The following is a 23,880-nucleotide window of genomic DNA, read 5'->3' on the forward strand; positions in this document are numbered from 1 at the left end:
TATTCTTCAAAATGAGGAATAACTATTCCTTTTTAAAAGGTTGTATTATCTATTCCTTAGTAAGTTCAATAATTTCAAAATTTAATATATATTTCCAAGTAAACAAACTTTCCATATATATCTAACAATTATAAAAATAAAAAATCATAAAAAATAACAGATATTTTTCTTAAATTTAAAAATAACAATTTTTAAGGAAATATAATTGTATGAGTATGAAATTTCATAAAATAAATGTTAAGTTTCATTTTAATGTTATAACTTACAATCAAACTAGCAAATATGTTTAGTTATTACATTACAACACATTTTATTCATAGTAATAAAGATTACAATTCCTGTCACAATTCCTATTCAGTGTACTAAATATACCTTTAGTTCCAATTGTTTTTGAAATCGACAATAGATCTTCTACAATCAAAATCAGCCACCTATAAAACAAAATAAATAAAGGATGGATACTAGTTGTTTTCAAAATCTTTAAGGGAATTTTTTTTTTTTTTTTTTTTTTTTTGTTGATAATTTGATAATTGGGGGCAGGAGGATTTGAACCTGGATGTCTTCATTCAAAACACCAAGATGTGCCTATTAGTTGAGCTACAAGGCTCTTGATGGCAAGTCAAATTCGTGATACGGGAGACATGGGAGGGGTTAGGCACCATCGGACTATAAGCCCATTGGCACAAATAATGAATTGTAAAAGCCTAAAACTCATTAGGATTATCAACTAGTTTTAAACCCCAGCTCATATCTTCACAATGTCTCACATGGGGAACAAGTGCACCATTATCAGTTCCTTTCTTTGTCTTGCAATCATAAAATGGGGGAGCATGAAAACAAGGCTCCATTGACATGGCCTGACGACAAGGTGGATTAGGGGTCGTTTGATTATCAGACTTGTAGAGAATCCATGGCTTCAAACCTCCAAGACCTTGAGCTACATAACCAAATGTTGACCATGCACTTGTAACCAAGACATCACTTAAGCTGAGGAGATACATTTCTGCCCATGCTTTGCTGTTGTGCAACCTGTTCTCTGTATGTTGAAATTGTTCTTCGCTTGGTTGGAAAACCTCAACCACGTCTCCATTCACTGTTGGGTGTTCCCAGTACATGTTTCTTACGTTCTCAAAGTACCCAGAACTCAAAGACGTTATAAGGATAGCTTTCAAGTTTGCCTTTTCTGATTGGGTAACAATAGTTCTCTTCCTATCTACTTGTGGCAACACTTTATACTTTAGTGTACAAGCTAAAACTTGATCCATCACATATTGGGAAGGACCAGGTCCTGTATCAAAATTTCTTATTTGAATTCCAATCCTCTCATTTGCTTTAGCTAAGTAGGCTTGATAGTACCTTGTTATTAGTCCCCATACATGATTTGAGGGGTGGAAAAGATAGCGGCCTAAGTGGTGGAAAACAGTATCTTTCTGTGGGAATAATTTGCTTAGTTCTTGCTCAAAAGAGGGCATCAAGAAGAGAGATGGGACAAAGTATAGATCTGATTTCATTATCAACCAAGGAACTCTACTGAGAAGAGTTTGATCTTGATCACATAAAAAGAGCTTATCATGATCATCATAATCATGTGCTAGATGGAGATACAAATATGATGGTAGTGATACTGTTGAAGTATTTGAGATGTTCTTCTTCAACATGTTCCCATAAGAATGAGGGAAATTCTGACTAAGGATTTTAAATGTCTCTTTGAGGGGGAAGTCAACAGGCAAAACCCATGATTTTTCTGGAAATGGCTCACAGAAAAGATCAGCCATATCCTTTCCTTGGTCAACAAGTAATACTCTATTTGTGAGGAGGGCATAAAGAAATGCAGATGTTAGGGTTAAAACCCTGTTGCCTAAGCCACTATAAGATATCCATACAACGTACTTACACTTTGTAGAACTAGCACTGAGGTGAGACTTGAGAAGTTTTTGTGTTCTATTGTATGATTTAGTATAAGGTCCACATCGTTTATGGAGATCTTCATAACTCCGTAGTCTTGAAAGGAGATAAGAAGACGGTTTGTGAAGTGACGGTCTTCGAAATAAACTGGATTGATACCTGCTTAAGCAAGATCTCTCATCAAATCTAGAAGCAAGAAGTCCACCAAGTAGTTTATCTTTACGCATGTCATTAAGTTGAGAGGAAACATCTTCTGAACCTACAAATTGTAGTAAAGAAATGAAAACACTAGTCTTATTTGATATACTAGAAAATCAATACATGAAGATACTTTTAAGCCTTGTTTTGTTGGTAGAGATAAGTAAGGGCAAAGCCAATACCTTCCAACATAAGCTTTGAATTATCTTCACTATTGTCAACTCATAAATGTCTTAAGTATTCTGAAACCCCAAGAAAATTGCAATTCTGCAGCTCATACAATTGCTAAGTTTGCTTTAAACTCCTGACAGTCTTTTGGTTTCAATAAAGGTAACCTCCCACCTCATATTAGGTCTATTTCTAAGGTGGAGTACCTCGCTTGTAATTCCTTTTAGTCTAATGACATTGAAGATTAGCAAAAAAGTATTCTAAAACCTAAGGACATCCAGTATGGAAATGGTATTTAGTATTTTAAATCATGCAGCTTTGGGAGCTTACTAACAGTGTCATACAATATTATGCTCATGCTAAGTGCTAGTATATGGAACTACAGTTAAATTTGTATAAAGACTTGACTGTAATTATAGTGATATGAGTACTAAGAAACATAGATAGCTCAAATTGGAGGTCCAAATTCAAACTTCCAACTTTCCTAATAAACTATACAAAAAAGTAAGTACTTGAAGAAAAATTGAGCTGCTTAAGTTATACAAATGCACAAATGAGTTATTTTCATAATTATCTATATCTAGCAACAAGATAAAACTTCAAAATTAGTATAGATTATGTCATAAACCTAGGACCATTCTGCATTTTCAAATTATGATCCAAGTAAAATACTTTCTTATGATTTAATTTACATAGGATTTATATCAAATTACAGACATGTCATTATCAGTACAACAACATTCTAAGATAAGCTAAAAAATATATAATCATGAATGGAGATCACATAAAAAATATAAATAAAACAAAAACCAACTCTATTGCTTATGTTCATGGTCCCTGACTAGTGGATTTATGGACCTTCCTAACCTAAAAGATTGTACTAGTTTGAATTGTAGAATTTGCATCCCAAATATGCAAAAATATTTACTTTTCAGAAGCTATACTATTTGTGCCCAGATTTTTCTCAGGTCTATTAGTTACTCTTTGAATTTTCAAGGGGAAAATTCCTTGCACAACTTTAAAATTAACATTATTAAAACATAAGTGGCTTTTTGGCTTTTCCCTTTAGAACATAACTCAGTACCTATTGTGATTATGCATACTTTTCTTCAGTGACATTGATAAGTGAAGATGTAAAGTTTAAAAAAGTATGGGAAAAATTATGGTTTCAAATTATGACCCAACTAAAATCCTGTCTTATGGTTCAATTTCATATATATCTTGTATACATTCGTTAAGCTATCATTCTCAAAAGCATATATAGCTCTTGTATCAAACAGCATAAAAGCACCAACTGTAGTAATTTTCCAATTCTTTGCCAAATAAACTTCTTTATACCATTTTAGTGATTCATTATTGAAAAAACATAGAATGGGAATGAGCAAATCAATGAGAAATACATAAAGGGTGGCCAATTTTACACAAATTGAACTCACTAAATTCTCCAAAGTAAAATCCCTGGTTATGCTAAAAAAACCAATCTTTCCAAAATATGGCCCTTATAATAATTTAAAAAAAAAAAAAAAAAAAAAAAAAAAAACACCTAATACTACATAACCATACAAACACCAAAACTATCAAAAACCCAATATCCAAAACAAAAAGTTAGTCACAATTCTATGAAGCCAAAACAACAAACAACAACAACTACCAAGTCTTTATCCCAAAACTTTGGAGTCATAATGAATCATCAACAAAGTAATCATAGTCAATCACATGTATTATTTTCTTTCATTCTATCCTATCCAAAATTCAATAAAATTTCACAACTTTTTTAACTTGTTGAGATGTCATTTTCACATGCTATTGTACATGAATCACAACTTGTCACCTCAATTGTTGCAAAAAAAAAAAAAAAAAAGTTGTGAACTGTGTTGTATCATTACTCATATATTCATGTAATTGTAAGCAACCAAATAGGAGGTACATAACCTAACAACACCGTTCTCACCTGCATGCAATGAAGTAACATTGTGAGCTGCGTTTGCCAAAGCATTGGCTTCAAAGACTTCACCAATGCGATTGGCGGGTGGGTTTTGAAGGACGAGTGTGAGTGTGACAAAAAGTGGGAAAGCCACCAAAGAAGCAACCAATACCTTCAACATCTTTGGTGTACTCATGAGGCTTTGAGGATTCGTCTATTTGTGGCCTTTGCTGGAGTTGATGAAAGCTTTAAGATTAACCATTCAAATTCTTATAAAAACGGAACGGGTTCACTTTTTAAAGTTCATGGGATCTAAAAGTAGCAAACAATCTGCACAAAGAGAGAGGTTTGGACTTGAAGTTTGGACTGTGAAGACTGATTCGAGCTGGTTATAGTGATATAAGCAAGTTTTCAACTTAAAACATTAAAAGCCATTAAAAAGTTTTGTAGCTCAATTGACATGTGTTGACATATTTAAAGGAGATGTCTAGGGTTTAAACCATCAACGTTTCAGTCTTTCGTTACGAGGTGGCTTGATTTGTTTCATTTATGTTTCACATATCTGCTCCTAGAATCATGGCTGCAATCTCTACAACTTTCTTTCTTTCTTTTCTATATTTCTTTCCCCTTTTTAATTATTGAAATGATAACCATGACAATCACAATAATGAATTAAATCAATAAATTTAGTAATTCAAGAATTGTTTTTATGTTACTTATTGTGATTAATATATAATAAAAACGAATAAAATTTTTTGTGTTCTACTAATTACAACTTGTCATGTGTTATTATTATTTTTTTCCATTTTAAATTTTGGATATTTTATAAGGAAAGTTAAAAAAATATATGACAAGTTGTGATTGATGGAACATAAAGTGGAACAAAAAAGTGGTACAGAGGATTTGTATTCAATAAAAACTATATCAATGATTCACTCATTTACAAATGATGTTGATTTCTTCTAAAAAAAATTGATGTCAGGAATTTAATAGGATAAATAATGTTGGTGGTAAAAACTTGAAGACTTTCTCTCTAAACAAATCTCACAGTTTTATTGAATGAAAAGAGAGATTACAAAATTGTGAGAATAGATTACAAAGGCTAACTTTTTTTTTTTTTTAGAGAGTTTAACCTATAGCGTCCGCTCCTAATGATAGCTCTTTATCATCAGACTAAGACATCAATCGGTTTCAAGTGTAGGCGGAGATTGAACCCCAGATTTCTTATTCAACCATTAGAAACTTTACTAGTTGAGTTTACTAGAACCCATAAAGGCTAACTATTTTTTTACAAGCGAATCCAAGAGAATGAACCAAAATATCTAAAACAAACTTTGAAACTAAGGCTGTGTTTGGTTCAGTGTAAAATATTTTCTGGAAATGCTATTTTCGGGAAAGGAAAATATTTTCAAGTATTTGGTTGCATTATGAAAATTACTTTGGAAAATATTTTCAGGTTTTTGGTTTCATTATAAAAATGCTTATTTTCTACAAGTTTTTCACATTTTCTCAGCTCCCAAACAAATTTTATAATAAAAAATTTCAATATATAAACTTAAAAAAAAAAAAAAACTCAAAACAAAAAACCATTCATCAAACACTGTATCCTCTGTCAAATTGAGAGAGGGAGGAAGAAAGAGTGAGTGATTGAGGAAAAAAGAGAGGCAGATCGAGAAAGAGATAGAGGCGGTCAGTCATGGGTGGGTCGATCTAGAGGCGGCGACAGCGATGACGACGAGATCGAGAGAAAAAATGACGAGATCAGTCATGGGTGGTGGTGACGAGATCGTGAGTAGACGATCTGACCCAAATCATGGTTGCATGCACGACGGCGGGGCTGTGGGTTGAGGATGACGATCTAAGCTTCACCGGTGTGTCAAGAACAAGCTCGGTCTTGGGTGGGTCGAGGACGAGATCGATTTTGGGTGGAGACGATCATGCTTGGGTGGATTGGGCTTGGCTTGGGTGGATCAGGCTTAGGTGGCGGCGCTGATGGGTGCAATCTCACCGGTGATGGGATGCGATCTTGCCGGTGTTTCAGGCGGTGCGATCTTGCCGGTGGTGGGTGTGACGAGACCGTGCTTCTGGTGCGATCTCCTTGCTGTTTCTTTCTCTCTCTCTCTCTCTCTCTCTCTCTCTCTCTCTCTCTCTTATTTTCCTGGGGTGGAATTCATTTGAAGGTAAAATACAAATGGAAATGGTTTTATAGGGTCAGAGGGCATATTTTATAGTCAACGAAAATGATTTTTCATTTGACCCAATTTTCCTTGCGCACCCAAACACCCGCATTTACGGAAAAATATTTTTGGAAGTGATTTGAAGCCAAAACAAACACAGCCTAATTTCCAGATTAGTGGGAAAAGTGGTTAAACTAAACTCCCAATAAGAGCATTACACGTGTTCAATTAGTAACAAACTACCGATCCCATCTCACTTAAGTGATGAAACACCGTTTCAATAAACCTTTTAGCAATTCTAGAGCAAAACGGCGTCGTATCAATGAAATTCATTAATTCACCACTTATGTCAAACGCTGTTGTTTCCAAGCTTGTATTTGATATGTGATCAAACAATCATGCTTTGCTATGCTTCTGTTCTTTATCTTCAACATTGGCCAACAACATCATGGCTTTTGAGTGGAGTTGTGATGTGCTTTTGTGTTAGAACCCTTTCGCTCTCCCTTGTGTGTGTGTGTGTGTGTGTGTTTGTTTGTTTCTCAAAAAAAAAAAAAAAAAAAAAAAAGCCAATCCACATTTTTTATCTTTGAGTGAAAAATTATCGTATAATCCCTTATTAGGAACAACCTTTGCAATCTTTCCATTTGGGTATATGGGTTATTAATTTATTATGGTTCTCAAGCTAAAAATGGTAAAGTATGATTTGCTTATTAAAGAAAAGGAAATTTATTGTGTGAATATTTCTAAAATAATAATTTGCCTTGTTAGGGGATTTTTTTTTCTTCAAAATATTTTTTAGGGGATCCTCATTGTCATACTGTTCAACTTCTTTATATGGTCATTGGAATTTGGAAAAAAAAATATATAGGAAAAAGTTGATGGATACCTTAAGAACATTGATTTAGGAACTACTTTTAGAAATTTTTTATAGGAAAAGAAAAAAGCAATTAATTTTTTGACTATTTTTTATATTTCACATAAAAGTAGTATAAAAAATTTCCTAAAATAGTTTATTAACAATTACCCTATAGACACCCATTAAAAAGTTTCATAGCAATTTTTTGTTTTACTTCAAGGGTAAAATTTAGGTTTTACACACATTTCTCATTGCGAGAGTCGAATCTAGGATCTAGTGCCCACCAAATCCACACGAGTAAGCTTAGTGTCCATTGAATTACTGCCTTTAATGGTTAGAATTTATATTCATTGAGCTTTACGACTATATACAAGATATAAGTTTATGAAATTGGGGTTCAAATCCTACCTACATAAAAAAAAAAAAAAAAAAAAAAATTAATTGGTATCTTTAATCTTGTGATAAAAAACAATCATACTATAAGTTGAAATTCTATTGTATCTATAAAAAAAAAAAAAAAAAAAAAAAAGGTTACATGATGTACGATCAAGTTAGATTTTTAGGTGTTCATATGTGTGTGACCTAAAAGCCTAACAGTACATTTGGGTGTCAAAACTTTGTAAGCAATAAAATTGTAAACTTTAACACCAAAACATGAAAAGGAAGACAATGACAGAACAAAGAAACTAAAGAACAACTAGGATATAGTTGGAAAACCCTATGAAATGGATGAAAAACCACGACAAGTGAAGGACAAAATATCCTTCACTCTTAAAAGACTATGTAATAAAATGGAAAGTTTAAGGTTACAATGTGATGTTCTTCCCAAACTTGTTTCTTTTGCATTTCTTTCCTACCCAGATTTTCTACCTCTCTACCCTCTTTACTCAACAACATTCTCCTCTTATAGTATAAGGAATGCTATTGGACGTACAATTAAGTGTCTCACTCTCATTCCTCCTCACAAACCCTAATACAGTTGTTGTACTATATCATGGTTGGAGGAGAGAGAAAAATTGATGTTGCTAGGGTAGTGGGATGAAAGGCAGCTTTGCTACATCGTGAGGGACAAGTATCGACAAGGAAAGGGACTGCATGAATCCTGAGGGCATTGCACGTGTCCTTGGCAGTGGTCCAGCTTGATACTAGCCAATGGGGGGAGTTTTACAACCTCTGACTAACAGAGACCGAAATCCCTTTCATGGTAGTGCTCGGTGTCCATCCTAGATTGTGCATCTCATTTCCCCCAATGGTGATTATGCTATTGGCACGAGCCAAAGGTGCAACACCCTTCATCAACATCCTTCTTCTTTTACCTCAAGGTTTGTCCACATGTAGGACCCAGATTTGACCAAGTCAGCATGTTTGCTTGCAGTGACTTGTATATTGTACACATCATCTTAAACTTAATCCCATACTTCTCATCTTTCTTTTCTTTTTCTTTTTCTTTTTTTTTTTTTTTTTTAATTTTTAAAAAAACTTAGTCTTTTGTTATGATGATTTTCAAAATAATAATCCTATGAATATACCCAATTTTTCACCTTTACGCGTGTATGGAAACATAGGCAAACGGTTGACTTAAGCCCATTATGGCTCCAAAATTTATAACTTGAGTTTTTATTTTTATTTATTTATTTATTAGACAGTAGGATAGAATTTGAAATTATAACATCCACTCTATGATGATTGTATTTTATCATTAGACCAAAATACTAATAAGTTTTTGGTGTAGGCAGAGTCCAAATTCTAGATTTTTTTTTTTAATGGAAAAATTCCAAATCTCTTGTACGATCACAAATAACTTTATCAATTGAGCTATCTGGAATTTACTTATAAGTTGCTGAGTTGTTAACTTATGGGAACAATATCATTTTTATTTTTTTACCTATGCTTATCACAATATCACTTACACTCAATTTTTTATACATCAATCACAATTATTTTTAAATATTAATATTTGTTTTGAGATAAATGCGATAAATTTCTTTTTGGTTAAACAATGTGATAAATTTTCAATCTATGAATTCTGCTCCTTTAGTGATTTGGATACCTTAAACCTTAAATTGGATGTGTTTGTTATTTTCCAACGTACAGGGTGAAGTTGTCCTTGTTTAGGAAAGCCGCCAACTCTTCCCTACACTCTCTCTCTCTCTCTCTCTCCACAAATCGGCACCCACCAGTAATGTTCGGCTATTCAGAGCACGTGAGTTATAATCTTTCTTTCTGTCTATTTTTATTTTTCCAATTTCTCATTGGGTTTGCATACCTTCACACCCATTTGCTTGGTTTAGCTTGAAACTCAATAAAGCACTAATTTTTAATACTTTTTTTTTGAAGCTTTTGATATGGCTTATATGTGTACGTGTTTTAAGTTTCATTGATATGATATCATATGTATGCTAATTTTTTACTGTTTTATGTTTGTGATTTAACTTCTTTTCGCATGCAATGTAGAATAGTGGCTTGCAGTGTAACCGTCTTGTACACTATAGTCTATTAGAAAGTATGCCAAAGATGAAACATTGATGTCAATTTCTCATTATCTGAACCAAATTCATGATGCCCATGTATTCACAATTATTATCTATCTATCTACTATGAATAAATATAATGACAGCCCAATTTCACAACATGTTCAAGTGTCTTGCCATCAATTTTTTTAATCACTCACAGTTGATCACTTTAGCAAGTTACGAAATTGGGTGTGTCCGTAGAAATTGGGTGTGTCCGTAGTATTGTTGATATATGTATTAGTTGAGAGAGGCTCCTACATAAACAATGAACAACACTGTTTCAAGTCATTTCACTAGTTCACTTCCTTTTTTCCTAACATATGCGAAGTGGTATCTTATGTAACGGGAATATGCAATATCAGACTCACGACTTGTATGTAGGGTTGAGGGATGTGTGTCGCACATAAAGGTGAGAGGGTGTTGCATTCATTTTTCACATAATATACTTTTTATAACCTATGAATACCGCTTCAACCTTCTATTGTTTTGGGTATAATGGCTGAGCAACTATAGCAATGGCGATGAAAATGACAACGATACTAAAGAGCACCGAGGGGAGCTTGGGGTTCATGAGAGGGTTTCAGAGGTTGAGCATGTCATGGCTCTTCCTCCACCATTGGATTGAGCCATTGACTGAGGGGTCACATCTCCACTATTTGTTTTGCCTGAATTTGATAAAAAAACAAAACAACAACATCATTGGGTTTGGATTTGAGTTTCCAAGTTTTTCTTATGGTAGACCTATGGAGCTTATGGCTGTCCCCAAGAGGAGGGTACCTATTGACTTTAGTACTTCACTTTTTTTAATATATATATTTGGAGCTCTGGGTTTGGTGGATTGTCTTGAGTATGGTTGTGTGTGGGGTATAGGGTTTTACTATTGAAGTTTAAGGGTTTTTGGTAGTTTGGTACTAATATTGCTTATTACTAATAGCTTCATCTTTGGACCGAGGACAAAATTTCATATTGATTTGGGTTCAGCCATATGAGGGATTATTTTTGTGTGCTGAATTAGTAGTCTTTGGATTGTTATTACTGGGTGAGAGAGAGAGGAGCTGTTATGAACTAGGATATAATAGGACATGACTCATGAGGTTCATTTTCCATTTGGCTTACTTAAATGTGTTTCAAGAGCAGCAATTCTATTAAGTAGTGATATGACTTCAATGTTTTAAAATGTTCCCTCAGAATAGGTGATAATGTTTAATGACAAGCTTTATCTGTTGTGCTTTGCTGATTTTAATTGTTTCATGAATGTTTTTTTAAGATTAATTTTCTTTTAACAATATCTGTATGATTTTTTCCATATTGAAAATTTATAATATATGTTGTTGTATTTCTGTGTGTTTAAGGAAGTATTGGCACTTGAAAACATAAGTTCCTCCTCTCTTTTTTTTTTTAAATAATTTTTTTGTTGAGACTATTTAATATTTGCTAAATAAAATCACTGAGAGCTTTGTAGCTTAATGTCATAGCATGATGTTTCCAACAGAGAATTTCAGGATTGAATCCCCTCTCCCCACTTAAACATGTATCAAAGAGAAAATATTTGCTAAATAAAATGTCTTGGCAATATTTTTGGGCAACATGTTATTTCATTGGCTCAATATTTTGCACATATAGGGGCATTTGATTTTTGGGTAGGGATTATCTAAATGTTTCTTGGAAACAATGATTTATCTCTTGATAAAGTTTTCCTTCTTAGCAATTATTTTATTCTGGCTTGCCTGTTGGACATGCCCTTTAACTGTGTTTCTCTTCATTTGTTTTGGTCCTTAAAGGTGGTAGGTTTGTTTATGTGTAGATATTTTGGATAAGGAATGCTTTGTATGAAAGTGATTCTTAAAAGTCTGTTTTATTATTAACCAAAAAAAATGATTCTTAAAAGTCTGTTTTATTATTAACCAAAAAAAAAAAGATTCTTAAAAGTCGTTGTCTATCATTCAGGTTTCTCCCCATAAAAGAGGCATAAGAAATTGACCAAAGGCTTTAAAACCTATTCCTGTGATAATGCGATGCAAGTAAGTATCTTGCCATTATCATTTTTCTTTTTGGGTGTGTCTTGCCAATACTGTTTTGGACATATGTTTCATGAGGAAGAGAGAAGCACTGTTCACCTGATTTTAAAAAAATAAAAAAATTCATGATGAAAATAGGCTAATGTTTGTGTCATTTTTGTTTTTGTCAGACAAACAAATGAATCTTCCTGGAAAATTGGGTTCTAATTATGAATTCTAGGCTTTTGATGTTTTAAAACTATAGCTTGGCAGTTGTCTTTTACTTAAGTCTTGATTTTCTCCAAGGAACATTTTAGGTTGCTTTGTTCATTTTTTAGCCTCATTTGGTTCACTATCTTCAGATGTGAAGTCTCAGTGGTAGATGACTTATTAGCCTTCATTGGCTTATTTTGTTTATTGTGTAAAAGTACAATTGTACCTTAAAAAAGGTTATGTTTTGAAAAGCTATATATTCTCTTTTAAGGTGAAAATAAGCTCATCCAATGAAGTCTTAGTGAGGTGACAAATCATCTAATTAGGGAGGTTTTGCTTCATTTTTGAAGAGAAACAGAGCCTTAAGGGTTTGCAAAAGAAAGAGAGGGATTGTAAATAATAATGCCATGAACTAAGATTCAGTCATTTCTTGAAAACCTTAGATGAAGGAATGAATTTGAATGGATTTATTACAAAGAGAGCATAGTGCATCCTCTATGACTAAAGTTACTAATACAATAGTTCAAACATAACAACAGTTCATGCATAGTAAAAAGCTAAAGTTTTATGTGTCCTCCACCTCATGCATGTATTAAACCAAGCACTTATGAGTTATGACATCTGCTTCAAAAATTGAATATATGTACTTACGTGGTCCCAATAAGTAATTTTATCTTTATATGAATGTATCGTTTGTACAATTTACAACGCTCCTTTCACAGGAGCTGTGGTCGGGTCAAGTTGCCACATTTCTTTTGTTGCAGTGGAAATAGGGAAAGTGTCGATGAGCAAAATGACTCAACCCGATGATCAAATTCTTTGAAGTATCAAACCTTGGTGTACTCATAAATTTTTCAGTCTTCAACCAATTTTCATGAAGTTGTTGGAGTTTATTTTGCCTCTTTCTTGTAGGAATGCAGGTTTTTATCAAGCTTGCTCTTTTTCTCACCAGTATGATTTTCTACTAAATGTTTATTATTGTGTAAACATCATTCATTGAATTTGGGAAAGTGGATAATTTAATTGTTTAAATAGGTTAGAAGGGTTCTCTGCAAACTGGGAGATATAAAAGCAGAAATGCAGAGTATTGAAATGTACACCTTTCCCCTGGTAGAAAAGGGTTTAATTTTCTAAGTTGTAAATTTGGTAATTATCATAAAATTGCTTGAAATTCTTTTGGTTTTGTTTGAATTCACTGTAACAATCCCAATCAAGCTGTTAATGCACAAGATCAACTAAAAATTGGAGGCTGCTCTTTTCAAATGCTGAAAAGCTATATCTATCATCTAAAAAATGTCAATGTCATTGTCAAATGTTTTCAAACCTAGGTATAAACTACCCATTCTCGTGTTTTTATTTTTTTGGATGAAATAAAATAAAAAATCAGCATACTTGAAGGGGATTACAAACACTTTTGTTTAGCCAAATTAATAATCATATTGTGTGATTAGATTTTATGAATATAAATTGCTTAGCCTGTTAGGGGTGAAAAGCCCCTGGATTACCCGGTAACTGGTTCTAGCAAGTGGGGTTAGTTACCCGTAGGAGTTTGATTAACAGTGAGGATTGTTGTATAGTATGCTCTGCGACGTGCAACTAATTTGAGTGAAGTTTTCCTATGTCATCAAAAAAAAAAAAAAAAAAGATTTGTTCAAGTTTCCAGTTGAGTTCTAGTGAAGCAGGTGATTGTATAGTTGACAATGGCAATGAATGCCTGCAAACTTGGAATCAGAAAGGCATTGATGTGAACATAGTACTACTAGATCATGCACTATAGCCAAAATTGAAATGTTGAATCATGACAATATTTTGAACAAAGGATGTATTAACTAGGAAGCAAGTTTTTTCTTTTTGGGAAGTAGGCGATAAGCAAGAGATGTAACAAATTTTTTTTGGAATATCAGCCATTGTAGTAGGTTAACTAATTTGGTTGAGAACCGGTTACTTCAAAAGGTTCAATGAGAATCAACAATGTCTAGTGGATCAATTAATGCATTCCAACTATACTCAAAATATGCTTGCCAATGGCCTTGAGTCTCGGTAACACTTGCACCTCATGCGATTCTCATGATTTGATCTTCAAAGTGAATATCTTGGGCATCTGTTGGTATGCAACTAATATATTACAAAATGTGGGATTCACAAGTATTTGATCTGCACCAACTCTGAGAAATCCATGAAATATTAATGTATACTACAATTATCCTAATACAATAGTCCTCTCATAACATGTGGGTTTTATATAGATGTGGGATCCATGTATTGCCAGAGAGTTGTTGCATTTGGTGGATGTAGGAGATAATTCTTGCTCATTTTCATCAAAATAATAATAATAATAATAATAATAATAAGCTCAAATGGTCACAAGTTTGATAATTTATCTTATAATTTTAAATGCCTAAACCTTAGGTACTATACTTATGTTTTTGTTTTGGGTAAATTGCAAATTACACCCCTAAAGTTTGGGGAATTTTAGATTTTATATTCTAAAGTTTTAGAATTTAGAATTTACCCCCTGAAGTTTGGAGGCGTTTGGATTTTATACTTTGACATTTTTTAATTTGGATTTTACTTCCTAAATTTTAGGGGTGTTTGGATTTTTCACACCAAAAATTTTGAAACTTTAGACTGTAAAATTAAAATATTTTCAAAGTTTAAGGAGTAAATTCCAAAAACCCCTAAAATTTAAGGGTAAAATCCAAATTCTGAAATATTATAGTGTAAAATCCAAACATTCCTAAATTTCAAAGGGTAAAAATCTAAATTCTAAAATTTTAAGGTGTAAAATTTAAACACCTCAAAACTTTAGAGGTGTCATTTACAATTTACTTTTTTATTTTTAAATAACATAGTTGGAAAATTCATCATGCACTGCCTTTGGATGGTTTTGACAATTGGATATTTAGATTTATACACTGATCTCCCACTTGACCATATAGCATCCCAGCTCAATACGCAAGGCCTCTTAAAGGCTTCATGTCCCTATCAAAAAAAAAATAAAAAAAAAGGCTTCATGTCAAATAAGTTCGGGCAAAGAATCAACGGCTAAAGATAATAACAGCTGACTCATAATAATGCACGTAAAAGAATTTGTGTCAAAAATTGCAGGAGTCAGTTACGTTACGCATAAACGTCTCAAATTCCAAGCTAACCTTGAAGAAGGACACGTGTCACACCATTGGTGGATCGTGCAGTGCTCCACCGCAAAGCAAAAACTATAAAGACCAAATACACTACTCCCTAGGCCACAGAGTACAATCTGTACCAACCAATCGTATGGAAAGTTGTATTGACCCAGTGCAGAAACCAAGTGGCTGATTGGTGGAGACAAAGTGAGTGCAGTGTACTCGGGTGCACCTGATTGTTTAAGCATAACTAACTGGACTTGGTAAGCAATGTAGCAGTGGTGTGTGTGTGTGTACACTGGCTGAGACCTTTCAGTTTTCAAATATGCTTTCTTTGTTGAGAAGACATCACCAAAAAACAAGAAATACCCAGCTGTAAAAAAAAAGGTACTTTTGCATTCTATCTATCTAGCTTTCTTGGTTTCTTTGATGATTAGAGTTCAACATGTCTACATTTCAATTCTTGCATTGGTGTTTATAAAACTATAAACAATTATATACTCTTGATAACTATTAGCGGGTACATGAGATAAACTAGTGACAATGGCATTCTTTGTGGTATTTCATATCTGTGGTTTGAACCCCACATCTCTCTCCCCATTATCTACCTATGTTTAAAAAAAAACTATTAGTGATTATTTATGAATTCTTGATTGCCATTTATATATGCTAAGAGCCTTGTAGCTCAGTGCTATTGTCTGGTCTCCTAGAACCCGGTTCAAATCCTCCACTCCCACTTATTGTAATTATTGAATTTGATTGACATTTATATATGTTTATATTGATGTTAGAACTTAGAAGTGAATTCTACCCATTTTAGCTTTGGCTAGATTCTACTTGTTCTTTGTTTGTGCAATTATTTATTTTTCTTCTTTGGTGAGATTGTACACTTTTTTATGTTCTTGCTGATACGCTAGTAACACTTCTAAATTCCCTGATTTTTATTATGAAGGACTATACTCTGATTCTCATTTTGTAACTTGTTTAGCTTAAAGCGGTTTTTGGTAGTTTACAAGAGAGATTATAAAATTAAGTCTTGTTGATGAGAAAAGAATATATAAACTATACTAACATAGAAGGGTCAAGATGAAGTTTGGGAAAGAGTTCAAGAAACAAATGGTGCCGGAGTGGACAGAAGCCTATATGGATTATAATGGACTAAAAAGAATACTAAGAGAGGTAAGGGGTTACAAGCAGACTAAGCATCCTGCAACACACAATAAGGCCTCACAGAAGAAACCAACATTGGAAAAGACCTTCAGTGGTCTACACAAAGAAGCTAGCAATCTTCCGAGTAGGGGAGATATCGAGGACCAAGTTATAGATGTTAACACATTGCAGCATGATGGTTCTGGACAGATTTACAAGACCAAGTTCCTAAGGCAGTCTGAAGAAGGAGGAGAGGTTGAGGTAATGTTTTTTAGAAAACTTGATGAAGAGCTCAACAAGGTCTGTACTTTTTACAAGGACAAGGTGGAGGCACTGATGCATGAAGCTGCTGTCTTGAATAAACAAATGGATGTTTTCATTGCATTGCGGGTAAAGGTGGAAAACCCTGATCTCAATGGCTCTAGCCTTAAGAGATGTTATCTTTCCAATGTCTCTTCGAAGATGCCCCCAACAAGCACTACTTGCAGCAGAGACAGGAATCCAGGTAAATGCAGGACTAAAGAGATGTTATCTTTCCAATGCCTCTTTGAAGATCAGACGGTATGTTTTGAACTTTTATATATACATATATATATATATATATATATATAAGGAATACATGCATCCAAGTGGGTAATTATAACAGTGGTAGAAGATTGTAGAATGACACTTAATACAATTGGAGCCTCTGGTCATATATTCAAGACTTATTGGGTACATGTGTAACACTATAACTTAAAAAAATAAAAAAAAGGTTGTACTCAATGCACAAGCTTTGAGGGGTCTAGGAGAGGTGATTGGTAGATAGCCTTAACCACCACTCTTTTTTGTAGATTTCTAACTTGAACTTGCGACTAGTCGCTTTTGGTGGAAGACACTTGCCATTGCACCCTAGTACAAAAATGAAATGCATTTGCAACTTTTCATCACCTCATATCATTTAAAGAATGCGATCAAGCTTTAAGTGGTAATTGTTTAATAATTTGGGAAGGTTTTTAGAGTATTTTTGACAAGTAATACTCAGTCCATTTTCAGGAAGCAGTGAAATTAGTATACAAGTTTAACTAGGTCACAAGAGCTTTGGAATGTACTTTATTCAGGATATTGAATAAGCAGCTTGTTGGTTCTTTATTGTTTGCTCCACATCCTACAAAACTGGTGCACTAGTTTTGGAATCAAGTCATAGATAGCTTGATTGAAGAATGGAGGCCATGTCATATCTATTATATGATTTACTGCTAATCGTGCAGGAATGATGCATATGGATACGAGTCTCTTGAGTTCAATTGAGTAATAATCATCTGCTAAAGTATCTATTAATCCTTCAAATATATGATTGCTCACCAAATGTGCAGGAAGGGAGTATGTGGGTTTGATACCTGAAGTAGATACAAATGATGATCATCAACAAGAAGAGTCTACTGCTGGTCCAGAAGTCAATTCAGTTAGCACCGCCAGTTGTGGTTGTGATCACAGGGAGGAGGTGAACAAGGATGACTACAAAGAAGATCCCCTAAAAATTCTTGAGCACGTGAAGATTAACAATACGCTTGAATCTCCAATTTCAACCATAAAAGGCGTTTTCAAGGATTCCAAAGAAGAGGACTTGAGTTTTAATAAAGAGGAGCTGAGAAAAGTTGAAGAACGACTGAGACATGTGTTCGTTGAATTTTACCACAAGCTCCGTCTACTAAAGCACTACAGGTGATCAACTGTAAATGAGTGTCTGCAATCTGCATAAGACAAGTTCTTGCTTTTTATGTCATTTAATTATTTTCTGCTTATTCACTTTTGCAAATGGATGGACCAGCTTTATGAATCTTGCAGCATTTTCCAAGATCATGAAAAAGTATGAAAAGGTCAGATGCACACTTAACAAGTATATTGTTCTTTAGATTCCTGAGTTGCATACTCTTATATAAGTTAGTCAAATAAAAATTATAAAAATTTCATTTCGATATAATAGTATTCTAATGAGGAATGTTTAACATATGTAGATCACAAGAAGGAGAGCTGCCAGATTATACATGAGAATAGTGGATGACTCTTACCTTGGCAATTCTGATGAGGTTTCTTTTATCTATTTGCGTTCAATCATAATATTGGTGAATCATACATAAGATTATATACATGTATGTATTATGAAAAGTGCATATGCCACAGATATTCCATAATTCATTGAGTGACAATATCAAAAACACATTTGACAATTCAAGCCATGCCTAGAGAGTAATCATTCAATAAAATTCATGAGTCTAGTATAATAAACAAAATTTCTAAGAGAACTCTTCAAATTTGAGATGGTTGGGTTTGAAAAACACATAAAATTCCTTGATTACATAACTAGGGCTAGTCTCTTTATATTTGCTCCCTGTCTGCATGAATGGTTTCTTAGATTTAAGTTTTTTGCCTATTCTTAATTATTCAATATTAAAAAAAAAAATGAACTTACCTATAAATACATTGAATTAATGAATGAAGAGGTTTACCTGATTTTGGTCTTGCTAGCAATCTCAACTTTGGTTAAACATAGATTTGTTCCAGGTGGGGGCAAACTATGAACACAACCAACATGAAACTTTTATATTCTTCAAAAGACCGTTTGTAATGGAATGCTTTAGAGAAACAAATTGCTACATGTTGGTTTACCATCAGTTAGAATTTCTTGCACAAATACTGTTTATCTATCCATATCCACATTCAAAAGTTCAAATACTAATTTACTTTGACTCAGAATATGACCATATTGAAGGTGCCAAATATGTTAGCTAGTGTCTTGGTGTGATACCATAGACAGTCAAATCATATTCTTTTAACCATATTTTACTGTGAACTAGTTGGATCACTTTGTTAATCGTAGGTTACTGGTCTCCTGGAGAGGGTGGAGACTACATTCATCAAGAACTTTTCAAAATCAAATCGTAGAGAAGGTATGAAGTTATTGAGACCAAAAGCTAAAAGAGAAAGGCATAGAGTAACATTTTTTTCAGGTACATGATAAACACTTTTTTTTTTCCTTCCACTAATCAATTATCAGAACTAATTCAACCTAAATTGCTTCAATTCTTTATACCATGGCTTTCACATTTTGTTATTTTCAATGCTTTTGTGAGGATAACTTGAAGCAGTGGTTCTGATGCCTGCATTAATCAACCTTCTTTTTTCTTGATAATTGTAGGTTTCTTTTTGGGTTGCTCAATTGCTCTTTTGGTTGCTATTGTTTTAATAATAGAAGCTCATAATCTTATGGATAAGGAGGAGGGCACCCAGTACATGGAAAACATTTTCCCACTATACACGTAACCAAGGACCTTCCTGGAACTTCTATTTACTAATCCATGAGTTTGCACTTATAAAGCACCCTTCCAACTTTATGGTTCAGCCTTTGTTTCCTCTTTGACATAAGCTAATTTCATTGCAGTTTATTTGCATATATTGTGCTACATATGCTCATGTATGCAGCCAACATATACTTCTGGAGACGTTATCGGGTCAACTATCCATTTATATTTGGTTTCAAGCGAGGAACTGAGTTGGGCTATCGAGAAGTTTTTCTCCTCAGCACTGGTCTTGCAGTACTTGCATCAGCCGGTTTCCTAGCAAACTTGCAGCTGGACACGGACTCAAGTACTCGAGACTACAAGACAATCACTGAACTGGTTCCTCTGGTGTTGGTTATTGTAAGATTTTTTGAAGTAGAAAAATTTTCTCATCTAGAGTGCTTTAAACTTGAGTTTATTTAACTGCTGATATAGCTTATTTTCTTTTCTCACTGAAGTTTAGCCTTGTGCCATGCATAATTTAAAATTCCCAAATTAACTCCAATCTTTCTGCTTGCAGTTTGTGCTTGTCATCACCTTCTGCCCTCTTAACATTTTATACCGTTCAAGTCGTTTCTTCTTCATTAAATGCATTTTCCGCTGTATCTGTGCTCCTCTCTACCAGGTAATGGAATGTCAATAACTAGATAACATTGTTAAGATGAATTAGATACCATTTTTTATCGTCTTTCTTTGCAGGTTACTCTACCAGATTTTTTCTTGGCAGACCAGCTTACAAGCCAGGTTTGATATTCTCATTCATTTTAATGGCTGCAATAACTAAAGGATCTATGACTTTGTATTATTGTTATGCTGTTTGCTGCTGTTTGACCTCAGGTCCCGGCCTTTCGGAGTTTTGAGTTATACATTTGCTACTATAGTTTGGGAGAGTACTCAAGGAGGCAAAGCAAGTGTCTTAGTCATGGTGTCTACAATACCTTCTATTTCATTGTTGCTGTAATACCGTATTGGCTGCGGTTCCTGCAGGTATAAATAAACCTGTTCTTTTCTGTGTGTTGACTTTTAAGTATATACTAATTATGATGCATGGTGGAATTGTATCTGAGATGGAAACCCATAGTTCTAAACTTAACTAATGTCCACAGTGTTCCTTTCAACACTATTTATCCCTGGCATACTTGGGTAATTCTCTGAATAGATCAGATAAGAATTTCTGAATACAGAAATGCCATGCATCGATACAGCGTGCTTATGTCTCTGTTCAGCTAGCACCGCTAAAACTACCTTTGTGTCATGCGTTTCAAAAATGAGTTTTTGCTAGTCCTTAACAGTGGTTGGCTTGCTGTTTGGCTAGCACTACACTTGACCTTTGGTTCATCCACATATATCATGCATTGATTTGTACCGTCTGACTGTCCAGATTTATACTAAAAAGGTGTTGCAATTATAATTGCATCTATCATGTTTCCATTCAAGCATGTATCATTTCATTTCTAGTGACTCACAAACAGAGATCATGGAGAACATTAAGAGGATTTTGCTCCCCTTGTTAGGAATGAGCTTGCAAATATGATCCATTCAGACATTGCATTTGCTCTACATCCAATTTCCTACTCTGGTCATGCATCCATCCCCATTGCAGGACTAAATACTCATCCTTCTTTTAACAAAAGTAAAACAAATCTTTTAGTAAACATTTAAGCATTCAAAAAAAGTTAAGCATACTGATGGAAAGTATTTGTTAATTTGTAGTGCATTCGTCGGTTGTGTGAAGACAAAGATGCAATGCATGTGTACAATGGTTTGAAGTACTTCTCGACCATTGTTGCAGTTATTATTAGGACAGCTTTTGAACTAAAGAAGGGAATGGCCTGGATGGTGTTAGCTTTAGTCAGCTCCTCTGTTGCAGCACTAATAAATACATATTGGGATATTGTCATAGACTGGGGTCTTCTGCGAAGGCAATCAAAGAACAAATATTTGAGAGATAAACTCGTAGTTTCACACAAGAGTGTCTACTTTGTGGCTATGGTATTGTTCAGTGACTGGCTGTGAGAGACATGAAAATTATTTGTCCTATTAATCCAATTTGTTTGTGGGCTTTCATTGCAGATCTTGAATATAGCACTGCGATTTGCGTGGATGCAATTGGTGTTAGAATTCAGATTGCGTTCCCTTCATAAGATGACCACGATAACCATATTTTCCTGCCTAGAGATTATCCGTCGTGGCATTTGGAGCTTCTTCAGGTATTGTGCCTTTTTCTTAAATCAGGATGCATGCTTGTTGGGTATGCTTTTGTTCTACAGTTCTACTAAAATCCTGCCTGTTCTTGCTGCATCAGGCACAAAACACAAATAAGAATTGTGATCATTAAAGCAAAGAGATTGAATGAACCACTATCTTGCTAGTAAATTTGAGCTCAAATTGCAACTCCTCTCCCTGTAAGAATAGGATAGAGAGTGAGTTGTGGTTTCAAAACCTATTAAGCAAATGTCTACTCTATCAGTCTGTCAAGATTTTGTGCAACATATGATGACTGCACATATTAGATTTATTAGTCCTCTAGCCATTTGTTACAGCAGAAATTAATAATAGGGTGTGCTTGAACCTTGGGTTGTTTATTCAATCAGGTTGGAAAACGAGCACTTAAACAATGTGGGCAAGTACCGCGCATTCAAGTCAGTCCCACTTCCTTTCAGTTATTATGAGACTGACAATGATGATGATGACGACGACGACGATGATGACAAGAATGATTGAGCATCAACACAAATAAACACACAATTGTGCACCAAAGCTATGATACAAACACCTTGCTTTGAGGATGATCTCTAGTCTTGATAAGCTTCATAAAGTCTTTGATATCTCGATATGTACACGGCAAACCTTCCACCTTCCATGATGGGCAAAAAGCCCATCATATATGCTGGTCAACTTGGAGGAGGAACAACTCATAAAAGCCAGTATGATCTATGGTTCTTAGCCAATCTGAATGCTGGACTAGCTCATGTTAAGTTACTTCTTATTTTGCTGAGAAGTTAATAAGTCACTTCATTGTTCATTCTTTGTTGACCTTGAAAAGATAATTAAGAAAATTTCATATCCCGTACTCTTATGGTTAAGAAAATGCTTCAAAGTTGTTACGATTCATCACAAGGCCTGTAGCACAGAGAATGCACACAAGTTCTATTCATTAGTATAAAATTCTATTCCATTGTCATGGTGCATGCTTTTTTTTTTTGGTTGAATAAATACTATTATTTCAAAAAACTAAGATTACAAAGCCCAAACTCAACTAATAAGGGCATAGAAATGGAAATGGGCCTTGATCTATACAAAAGAAAGCCCATTGAACTAAATTGTGGGCGACAACATTCTGCTCTTTTCTTGCAAAACCAACTTCCTAGCTATTCAAAGAGTTAAAAGATGCGAAACCACTTCTTCAACAATAGAAACACATACAAATTGTATTAGGTGTTGATAAATTCGAAGCACTCTGAAATCCAAATTGGATACACAATAAAACTGTTATAGATTAAATTAATTGGTAAAGCCTACCATTAGTTGCAAATCATCATTTGGTTTTGCTTAATAGGATCAAATTGTCACACACATACTCAAGCTAACAGATATATACATGAGAGAGAGGACTAATCCAACGGATATGTCGTAGATTATGCTCTTGCATTTGATCATATAGATATAATACCCAAGCTCGATAGAGAAGATCTTCATTGTTAAGTATTGGACAAATAACAAGAGTTTTGTGACTCAATGACATAGTCTAGTCTCTCTTATGAGAAAAACTAGGATTTGAATCCTCCTTCCTTTCCCTCACTTTTTGCAACAATTTTTTTCCCCTTTCAAAGTACTAGACTAAGCGTAATCAAAATTTGAATTTATCCAACAAATTTTTAATTCATTTCACGCAACTAAAATATATTATTATAAAGGACTTGGCTTGCGTTCAGTGCTCCAGTGCTCCAGTGCACTGAACCCATTAAGATAATGACATATGAATTAGTCAGTGTACTAGAACATTGTACCCACATGTACAGTTTAGATCCATTGCACTAAAACACATAAACAGTCTCTTAAGCTCACATCAAAATTTTGGATACATCCATTTATAGAGCACCAAGGTCTTGACTCAGGACTCCTGAGGCAAATTCCATGCCATTGCTTTTGACGATGATTTCGGGAGGCCTAGCAGGCCTTACGTGATGGGAAATGGAATTGGGCTGGAATTTGACGGCCCACATGTTGGCCCCAAATTAACGGCTAGGATTAAACCACGTGTAATGACTTACGCCTCAAGAAAAAACAGTCTTGCGTGACGCTCTGAACAAACCACGTTTTTTTTTTTTTTTT

General features: G+C 34.2%; 2 protein-coding genes across 4 annotated transcripts in view; one reads left to right on the forward strand and one right to left on the reverse strand.

Moving 5' to 3' along the window:
- Positions 1-22,611, forward strand: part of LOC126718886 (phosphate transporter PHO1 homolog 10-like) — an 81,441-nt gene extending 58,830 nt beyond the window's left edge. Inside the window, exons 1-13 of one of the 3 annotated variants that reach the window (XM_050421254.1) lie at positions 15,212-16,730; positions 17,581-17,929; positions 18,036-18,084; positions 18,223-18,294; positions 19,086-19,215; positions 19,404-19,524; positions 19,647-19,905; positions 20,066-20,170; positions 20,245-20,289; positions 20,383-20,532; positions 21,259-21,537; positions 21,619-21,755; positions 22,140-22,611. In XM_050421254.1, coding sequence (XP_050277211.1) covers positions 16,163-16,730; positions 17,581-17,929; positions 18,036-18,084; positions 18,223-18,294; positions 19,086-19,215; positions 19,404-19,524; positions 19,647-19,905; positions 20,066-20,170; positions 20,245-20,289; positions 20,383-20,532; positions 21,259-21,537; positions 21,619-21,755; positions 22,140-22,269 — 2,394 coding nt within the window. In that variant the 5' untranslated portion in view covers positions 15,212-16,162 and the 3' untranslated portion in view covers positions 22,270-22,611. Of the gene's footprint in view, positions 1-15,211; positions 16,731-17,580; positions 17,930-18,035; positions 18,085-18,222; positions 18,295-19,085; positions 19,216-19,403; positions 19,525-19,646; positions 19,906-20,065; positions 20,171-20,244; positions 20,290-20,382; positions 20,533-21,258; positions 21,538-21,618; positions 21,756-22,139 lie in introns of those variants that run through there. The other 2 variants (XM_050421255.1, XM_050421253.1) reach the window with 2 other exon arrangements.
- On the reverse strand, positions 705-4,376 carry LOC126716483 (galactoside 2-alpha-L-fucosyltransferase-like). The gene is made up of 2 exons (XM_050417301.1): positions 4,223-4,376; positions 705-2,122 (listed from the first exon to the last, which is right to left on the reverse strand). Exons 1-2 carry the CDS (start codon positions 4,374-4,376, stop codon positions 705-707), a joined length of 1,572 nt encoding a protein of 523 aa, XP_050273258.1.
- Positions 22,612-23,880: the final 1,269 nt, after the last annotated feature.

The sequence above is a fragment of the Quercus robur genome, chromosome 3 (assembly GCF_932294415.1).
Source record: "Quercus robur chromosome 3, dhQueRobu3.1, whole genome shotgun sequence".
NCBI lineage: Eukaryota > Viridiplantae > Streptophyta > Magnoliopsida > Fagales > Fagaceae > Quercus > Quercus robur.